The sequence below is a fragment of the Salvelinus namaycush genome, chromosome 25 (genome assembly GCF_016432855.1).
Source record: "Salvelinus namaycush isolate Seneca chromosome 25, SaNama_1.0, whole genome shotgun sequence".
NCBI classification, from domain to species: Eukaryota; Metazoa; Chordata; class Actinopteri; order Salmoniformes; family Salmonidae; genus Salvelinus; species Salvelinus namaycush.
In genome coordinates this window covers 9,504,925-9,514,295 of record NC_052331.1, presented here as the reverse complement: position 1 = coordinate 9,514,295, position 9,371 = coordinate 9,504,925, and the positions used below count along the sequence as shown (strand labels likewise).

Below are 9,371 nucleotides of genomic sequence, written 5' to 3'. Positions count from 1 at the left end.
ACAGACTGCAGCAGAACTGTCAGGCGCACAGGAACCCGGTTCAACCAATGAGCAGCGTTCTCTCCACCGTCATAACGTGTACGTAGTTCGATTCCTGTACATGTCTTTTGTGGAAAGTTCTCTCACCTCCAAGATACATATTTAACCCGTTTATACCATATACTTTGCTTCCATTTATTACTACAGCAAAACAAACATTCCGATGTACGGCATTGCATTCAAACCAATAATGATAGAAACGTAGGACATTTCAGTGATTGTGCATTTACGTAAGTTTTTTTCAGAACGTGTTCTTGTGCTTACAGTTCTGTTCACTATTCAATAACAAAGTGTCTCAATGTGATCTACAGCATAGACATACCTACATCTCAATATAAAGTATTTAACAAATAAAACAAAGTATGGTCATGTTGGAGACTTGTTTTGGGGGGACAATCAATTCCCCCCTTATTTCCCCTTCTGGCCCTCCATGATAAAAAAAGGAACAGTTAGGGTCTGTTCAATCAAAGTGTGGCTGGATTTACAGAGTAAACATAAAACATCTTGTTTTATGTTGTTTTCAAACATTCGGTCAATAAAACCAAGTTCATTTCGATAAAAACATGCTCGCAAGCAAAATCTGAAACTTTTTCAGCCAGAAACTTTTTGACCAGATTTGAATAGTTCCCTGGGTTCTACTGTCCTGTCCTTTGGTAGGTCACTGCTCAACCCATGACCCCTGAAGGTTTTGCTTGTTAAATATGATACGCCTTGTGTAATGTTAATTTTTATAGTTTACTCCGCTAATTGAGTCATCTTTCTCCCGTCATTCTATGCCGCTTTCCACACAGACCTAGTCCCGCCCCTTCACTCAAGGAGCGCATTTGTTGTATCTCGACCATGAGACACTTGGTCAATGCAGCACATGCAACAACAAGAATGACTATGATGCTGTTTCCACTTTACTTCTTAAAAAAAAAATATATGTTTATTTAATTCATTTAAAAAAGACAGCAATACAAACATTGACATTCATTGTACCGTTGAATGGGATGGCCAATTTAGAGGACAAAACAAAACGTAACACACATACACAAAATCCTATTAGGTGGTACATGTATAAGAAGACAGCATATAGTCATTACAAGCAGTGTAGTTAAGCCCAAAATAAATATTGAGTGGAGTACAGCACAGAGTAGCAGCAGATCATCAACCAAGTTATGAAGCGGGACTAGACCATTTATCCAGTATCGGCTGACATATTTTGTAAAACACTGGACTTGTATTGGAGGTATTGTATCGTATCTTTTCCATATGTATTACATTCCCTAAATCCCGTAACCACATCTCAAAAGGTAGGTACAGTCTCCAATATTGCAATATGAGCCTTTTGGCTAATAGAGTACAAAGAGAGACAGCCTTCCCCTCCTGGTTATTCCCATCAACTGTACCAAACAGAGCGATCAATGGGTCTGGGGCTATAACTCGATCGAAGGCTTTAGATATGTAATCAAAAATGAGAGCCCAGTAAGCATGTAACCAAAATAAGTGGGTCAACATCCCCTCATCCTGCTTGCACCTCTCACACAGTGGTGAGGTGTCCGGGAATATTTTATGCAGTTTCACTATTGAGTAATGTAACCTGTGTATCACCTTAAACTGTACAAGGTTGTGTCTGGCATTCACTGAACTGTGGTTTATATTCCTGAGAGCTTCTATCCAGTCCTCATCTGAGATTTCTGAACCAAGTTCTTGTTCCCAAGCCCTTTTAACAGTGTCTGTGGATACCTCTATGTGGGCCTATAGCACATCATACAGTCTAGAGACCGACCCTTTTGAATGGGGTTTGACAAGGATCAAGCTATCTAATGTAGGATTATTGGGCTTAATGCCATACTGTGGGGTATGTGTCCTTAAGAAATTCCTGATTTGGAGGCATCTGAAAAAATGTGTTGCTGGCATGTTGAACTTTCCCTGTAATTGTTGAAAGGAAGCTAACTGACCATCAATGTATAAATTACCAATTGTTGTGAGCCCCTTCTCCCTCCACTGTGAAAAACCCATATCATCCAATGCAGGGTGGAAAGCATTCTTCCGGCAAATCGGGCTGTCAATGTATAGTGGGTATGTTAAGAAAATACCTCATCTGTTTCCAGATCCTAAGAGTATGACAAATGACTGGATTAGAGTCATAAGTGGCTTTTTTCACATATGGACTATTAACAAGTGCAGGGAGTGAGGAACGTTGACAGGAGGCCTGCTCAATCAAAAGCCATGAAGGCATATCATTCTGTCGCATCCCAGGTAAACTTTCCCTCCAGAAAGACACAATGTTCAGATTAGTAGCCCAATAATACAGTTTAAAGTGAGGAAGGCCAAAGCCCCCCTCTATTGTACTTGCATAAATGCTTCTTTGAAATTCTGACTGCCTTGTTATCCCATAAAAATGGAATTACTATTTAATCCAGTTTTTTAAAATAGCTTTGTGGTATGAAATTGGAAGAGGTAAAGAAACCTGGGTAGGACAACCATTTGAATAGCGTTTATACGACCAACCAAGGAGATAGGCAGAGTTTCCCAAAAATCTATATTTTGTTTAAGCTGATAAATTTTCATGTCCCAATTCGCTTTCAGTAGCTGATCAAGGTCTCTTGTCACTACAATGCCAAGGCTTGTGAACTTGTCCCTCACTGGTCTAAATGGAGTAGATTGCAGAAATTGCATATCCACAGACCGTGATATCAGCATCAATTCGCTTTTTTGGCAGTTTTTCTTGTAGCCAGAGAAGGAGCCGAATGTATTTATCAAGTTAAGGGGGAATAGAAGTTTTAGGCTTGGACAAAAACAAAAGAACATCGTCTGCATATAGGGAAATGTTGTGCTGCGTGTCTTTTATTTTAACAGAGGCTATATCGACACATGCCCGAATGCGAGTAGCAAGGGGTTCCATGGCTATAGCGAAGAGTGCAGGCGAAATAGGGCACCCCTGTCGGCAGCCCTTGAACAGGCGGAATGACTGCGACATTTCCTGATTGGTTACCACGGACACCATTGGGTGTGCATAAATAATTCTTATCCAATGAATAAACTCCTTTCCAAACCTGAAATGCTCCAGAACCGACATCATATACTTCCACTCAATCTGATCAAATGCCTTCTCTGCGTCAAGAGCTATTACCACTGCCTCAACTTTATGATCATGATACATTACGCTGAAAAGGCGTCTCAAATTGTAGTATATGTCGGCCCAGGATAAAACCTGTCTGGTCAGGGGGTATGATGTCAGAAATATATGTTTTCAATCGGTTTGCCAATATCTTTGTCAACACCTTATTTTCTATGGGGAGTAACGACACGGGGCGATAAGACAACATCTCCATGGAATCTCTATCTTTTTTCAAGATCAGTGCTATTGTAGCCTCATACAGTGTTTGCGGGAGTTTGGAATTTTCTTTGGATCGTTTAAACATTCGCAACATAAGTGGAGCTAGACTGGCGCAGTACTTCTTATAGAATTCTATGACATATCAGGCCCAGGGGCCTTGCTGTTTGTAAATTGTGCTATCGCTGTGTTAATTTCCTCTAAAGTTATCCCAGCATCGAGTGCAGCAGCTACCCCCCTGTCCAGTTTATGAAGTTCACATTCCACTTTACTTCTTAACATAAATCCACAAGCATTCTATAATTACACTATTAGTTTGTGTTTCTTACATCTGTAAGCAGCTAGTTTCTTTTCTTAGCAAGTTGTGGCTAAGTCGTGTTAGCCGCTAATGCTAATCGCTAGTCAGCCGGCTAGCCAATAAATGTACTGAGTCAGAGCAAATGTAGCTGGCTATACAGCCTGATACCAGTGATGGTGTAGGCCTAAATCAGCATGTTGTTTGTGCAACAGTATCTTCTAAATCAAAAGAGGAATAGGCAAAGCATGAATTTGTTCGCTACATGAAGAAAACATTTAATGTAGCCAAAGATTATAGGATCCCGTAGGAAACACTGACCAACACTGGTTGCTACCCTGTCACAATAACTCCTCCCTGGCATTTTCATGTCAAACACTGTATTCAAAGTGTCCACTCTTGTATTCTAACTATAGAATTATGATAATTATATTTCCATGATTCCATCAGTTCACCCAAGTGTTCTGATCTAAATCGCAAGTCAAATTACAATTGCAACATTTGGTAAAAATATTTTTTAAAGCCTACATTTTTTTGCCAATATCGTGCAGCGCTTACGTGGCAGTGTGGAAATGATCTCAAATGAGTGCAGAACATTTATGAAAATTATTTTGTCTTGAAGTTTAATTTAACAGTATAAAACAATCAGAACAGAGAAAGACCCATTGAAATCAATTAGAATGTATGTGTTGCCACCCTAGGGTCACACACTACTCAAAACAAATTCAGAACATTTATTACTCAAACCATTAAATACCGTGATATGATATTTTGGCCATATAGCCCAGCCCTACTGTAGTGAATTGTTTGAACAGGTACAATGCCAAGGTTGCTGATTTAATGCCACCTGCAGTTATGGAATGTTTGCTCACTAGTATAATGCATTAGCTGATCCCTCCTGATGACACAAATGGAATCATGTGATCCTTCCTTAACCCATAGGAAGTCCCACCCAGTTGACTACTTAAAAATTGTGAAAGTCCTCAATGGCACTGACCATGCTAAAGCTGGCTTTTGGGCACTTGAGTCATCTATCTCTTCTGGTTCAGTCCTCACCTTTGCTCCCCTCTTCTCTGATGAGTTAGTAGGTTAACTGGTTACTCAGGTGTCTCCACTTCATTCCCTCCCCCCCTTCTCATCTGTGTCTCCATTGATGTGATGGTCTGGAGTTCAGAGGAGAACTGGTCACTCAAGTCTCTGTTGGCCAGGAGGAAATCCCTCAGTCTCAGCAACTCCTCAGTGTCCTACAGAATACAGCAGGCAGTCAGTCAGACATTTATTACTCAAACCATTAAATACTGTGATATGACATTTTGGCCATATAGCCCAGCCCTACTGTAGTGAATTGTTTGAACACCTGATAATGGTTAGAATTGTGGTTAGAAGTACCTGTGTGTCTGTGTCAGTAAGCAGCTCCTGCAGCCTCTCTCTCAGCAAGTCCGTTTCCCATTGGCTGATAGACTCAGGCTCCAACCCCTCCGACACGGAACCGTCCACTCGGTCCACACCAGGAACTAACACCGACAAATCAACAGCCAGCATCTGGACAGAAACACACACACACACAGCATTTCCGCTCCATAGATCAGAGGTGATACAACACACAGATCAGAGAGCTGATAACACACACACACCTCTAGTATCTGTTGTCCGGCTGCTGCCACTTCTGGTAGGTGTGTGAATTGCTGTAGGAGCTGCTGTATGCTGACCTGGTAGCGCCTCATCCACTGGTCACACACTCGCATCTCACAGGAGTGCATCAGCTCGTTCCTACACCTGATAACCTAAGACGAGACGCATACACAATCATAACACACACAAACACAGGTGACATGTGTGTTTATACTGTGTGCGTTTGTGTTACCTCTCTGACACAGTGCTGGTCTACGTAGTTGAAGTGGGAGCAGAAGTTGAGGAGGTTGAGCAGTGCGGACACGTCACACAGCTCCGCCCCCTTAACCCCAGCTTGACCCCGCGGCATGTAGGCCTGAGGGAGACAAAGGAAGAAAGAAGGAGAGGGGGAGAGAAGTAGTCTAATATATATCTAATATAACAGATGAAAGTAAACTGAGTACAATTTCAATAACAGACCCAATAAATCAGTAATATTTTAGTTTGCACACCCACACACTACCTTGGCCAGTTCCCAGTGGTCCTGGTTCCAGAGTGGGGGTCTGCAATTCCCCCAGTTCACCATCCCCCTGGGGTTTGTGTGGTGCCTCAGGATCACGGTCCTCCACTCTGTGCACACCACACACACAGAGTACAGCTGTGGAACACATACGAGAAAGAATCATTCAAACTTCATCATGACAGGTCTCTACTGGAGTAGTCTCTCGTGACCACAAATCCAAATCTCGTTTTGTTCACTCAACCAGAGAGGACGATCTTTCCACGATAAGCAGACTGATAAGACCGGCTGCCTTCCCGCCTTTGGGTCAACGACTTCCATTGTTAGAGCAGTCACTCGACTATCTTGTCAATATAGTAGAAAATCTGACTCAACACAAGAGACGGATAATAGGGGTGGGAAAGTGTCTTGGAAGTGCTAGAGATGGTCAAAGCAGATTCCAGGAGTGGTAGAGCACGTCGCCTAAACGTGTAGAAGATGGAAAGGAGGAGGATACTATCGGTGTTACTGATGTTTGAAGAACAGTATCTGCCTATTCATGGGAAGCTGGGATACACAGTGAGAGTGTTTGTGAATAAACCCTTGCAGTGTCAAAATTGCAAAAGGTATGGTCATGTATCAAGTGTGTGTCAACAGAAGCAATATATTGGTGATGATCTATGGCGTTGCAATTGTGGTGGAAAATCACCTTGCCGAATTCCTGGAGTGCCCTGCTAGGGTGAAGGAGTTTGAAGGAGCACGGATCCGGGCTGAACAGAAGGTCTCCTACATGGAGGCGCAGGAAATTGTTGAAGGAGTGAGTGGTGCTGAGGAAGCTATGGCAGTGGATGCCCAGCAGCCAGTTAAGATTCAGAATGTTGTTCATGAGTTGAAGGACACAGACACATTGATAGTGAAGGTCGATTGTGGCGTTTATTGCACAAGTGATTAATTGTACTTCCCAAACAAAGAAAAAGTCCAAGAAGCTGGGCATAATTGTATCTGCAGCTGCAAAGTTTGGGGTATTCAGGAATTAACAACTGAAACATTGCATGGAATACTGACTGAAGATGATCCCCCCTCCCAGGCCCCTGAGCCTGTGTAGTGGTGTGAATTGGACTATGACTGGAGTGAGATGGTTTAATATTTTGTATGATATTGTTTTTATTATTCCTTTGCGCAATGGTTTTACATTTTTTTCTTCAGTTCATTAGCAGTACGGTTGGTGACAGCATGCACATTAAATTAGTGCGAACACCATTATATCAGAAAAGAGTACGCGAGAGCCAGGGGCGTAACCATTACGCCGATTCTTTTACAAAACTTTTCTTACGGATGCAAACGGAATGAAACGGAAGGGACCTACCTCAATATGTTTTCCGCTTTGCAACTGTTCGAACTAATAAATACACTCCTAAAGTCCAGGCTACTACTGGAGTAAATTGACACATGATCTACCTAGCCCGTAATCATTTTCCTCTTAAAATGATTCAGGTTATTTGGAGAGGGGTTAAACTCAACTGACATTATGCCAGCAGACAACTTTTGACTCTCACCTGATTCCCTTTGGATCTGCACCCGCTCCGACACGGCCGCCGCAGACCTGGGTTCCCAGTGACTAGATTTCCGTGGAAGGATCTCATCTCAGTATCGGTGAAAGGGTGCAACCCCTCCCGCAGTTTGAGGAGGCAGTACCCCGCTTTCAGCCAGTTCTTATACCCGCCATCGTTCAGACGAGCGCTCAACTCTTCGTGTACCATGTAAAAATTAAAACAAACACCAACATAAAGAAGAGCTAGATCTTAAAACAAACTGAAGAGTATGCCGACTATATCTCTGGAACACGACATAAGAAAAGGTCAACAAACAAAAGTGCGTATCATCCGTGATGTCAAGTTTCCGCGTTTGTCTTGAATCGAACACCGCCCATTTTCTGTCAGTGCAGTATGGGGATTGTAGTAAACTAGCTAGACTTTTCCAGCTGCCGTCGGTCTGTCCTGAAACAGCGAAACTGTTTGTATAGCCTAAATATGATTTATTAAAGTGATAACGACAATACAGGTAAAATAATTGAAATGATTAATTAGAAAATCTAAAGATGTATCTATAACTATAGGCTTAGGCCATACATTATCAGTACCCTAACTGCCTTGCCTACATAAATCCAATATGTAGCTTACCTACATAGCAGTACTCACCTATATGTCAGACTTTAGGTCACAGAATAATAAAAGCTATAAGAAACTGTAGAAAGAACAGTTGTCAGGATGGCCGAGCGGTCTAAGGCGCCAGACTCAAGGTGAAAATCCTTCCTGGGTAAAGGGGTATTCTGGTCTCCGAATGGAGGCGCGGGTTCGAATCCCGCTTCTGACAATGTTTTTCCCTAACAAAATCGTAATGAAAGAGTCAGTGGATTCCCTCAAGTGGTGAAAAGAAAACACATGAACGTTTTACATTTTACCATTGCCTAGTTTTAAATGCGCTAATCTAGGCTATTTCCGAGTGATCGAGACAGATCAGCGACGTTTCAAATAGGAGGAAAAGAGTGTGTGAGTGTTTTCGTCCATGAGGTGGCGCCATCATCATACCAAACGCCAGAGGCAGCCCTGCATGGACGAGTTTTACTGCTGGCTGAAAGGAGAAGATTTACTGGTCACCCTCCTAGAGATTTATTTACAGGGTATCCACATAACCAAGGTGTGGTTGTGTGTGTGTTAGAAATATATACCAAGATGTGCATTATAAGAAACGTGTGGCCCTGCAACAGTAAAGCGTGCATATTTTGTTTCTGTAGTTAGAGGACAGAAAACAACCCACACACCTAATTTAAGGACCAGTGGAATTCTCTGATACAGTGAATCACTTACTTAGAGTTATAGGACCCAACTTCAAACAGATTTATACAACAAAGAGCAATTATGAAAATGAAAATACATTTTGTGTTGTATCAAATAATGTCATCTTTACATGAACATTTAATTAGTCTTTTAGGATGCTCACCTAAAAACAAATATCCCTCTATCTTTGTAATTGGATCTCTACGGATTTGATTAAAGTTAAAGTAGATTAGACACCCTGGAGTGTGTGTATGTGTGTGTGTGTGTGTGTGTGTGTGTGTGCGCGCTTGCATCCATACTTCCCTGCGAGTGTAAGTGCATAAATGTGACCTGCTTAGTGAATTGAGAGGGACACAACAATGGTGTGCGTGTGATCCCAGCAGGGGGTTGTTTTAAGCAGAGGGAGATCAAAGAGACATTAGTATTCTGAAATAAATCATACGCCCAGGTCTCACTGTGAGAGCCCCCGAACCCCCTACACACACACACACACAGGCGATCACGCACACAAACAGGCAAGTCCGCGCACACACACACACACATGAAGCACATACACAAGCACACACAAGGATACACGCACACAAGCCTGCAATGCTTTTACATACACACGCACACACACACACACACACATATTTTCTCTCTCCACTCGGCTCAACCCACTGTCTCTCTCTTCAAAAGTCTGCCCTCCCTTACCCCCATGGGGCTTCATAACAATCTGCTCACTGGCTCTGTTTCCTTTGTTACCCTCTCACTGTTCCTCACGTTTGC

At 42.4% G+C, this 9,371-nt stretch overlaps 1 protein-coding gene and 1 non-coding gene across 3 annotated transcripts; one reads left to right on the top strand and one right to left on the bottom strand.

The window, feature by feature from the left end:
* Nucleotides 1-4,262: 4,262 nt before the first annotated feature.
* On the bottom strand, nucleotides 4,263-7,679 carry zgc:153935 (uncharacterized protein LOC777611 homolog). Of its 2 annotated transcripts, none has more exons than XM_038963381.1 (6): nucleotides 7,323-7,679; nucleotides 5,791-5,925; nucleotides 5,521-5,643; nucleotides 5,291-5,440; nucleotides 5,046-5,198; nucleotides 4,263-4,900 (listed from the first exon to the last, which is right to left on the bottom strand). In XM_038963381.1, the coding sequence occupies exons 1-6, from the start codon at nucleotides 7,524-7,526 to the stop codon at nucleotides 4,754-4,756; spliced, it is 912 nt and encodes a 303-aa protein (XP_038819309.1). In that variant the 5' UTR covers nucleotides 7,527-7,679; the 3' UTR covers nucleotides 4,263-4,753. The 2 variants fall into 2 exon arrangements, with proteins under 2 accessions (XP_038819309.1, XP_038819310.1); XM_038963382.1 differs by having other exon boundaries at nucleotides 5,366-5,440.
* A 348-nt stretch (nucleotides 7,680-8,027) lies between these two features.
* Nucleotides 8,028-8,139, top strand: trnal-caa. Its single transcript has 2 exons — nucleotides 8,028-8,065; nucleotides 8,094-8,139. It is a non-coding gene; the product is annotated as a tRNA-Leu (tRNA).
* The last annotated feature ends 1,232 nt before the right edge of the window (nucleotides 8,140-9,371 follow it).

Bases quoted from the DNA above. Each gene is read 5' to 3' on its own strand.
- zgc:153935 (XM_038963381.1), bottom strand. From the start codon at position 7,526: ATGGTACACGAAGAGTTGAGCGCTCGTCTGAACGATGGCGGGTATAAG. The intron at 5,199-5,290 runs GTGTGTGTGTGT...GTTTCTGTCCAG, and splicing joins CCGGACAACAGATACTAGAG to ATGCTGGCTGTTGATTTGTC. The intron at 4,901-5,045 runs GTACTTCTAACC...TGTATTCTGTAG, and splicing joins TTACTGACACAGACACACAG to GACACTGAGGAGTTGCTGAG.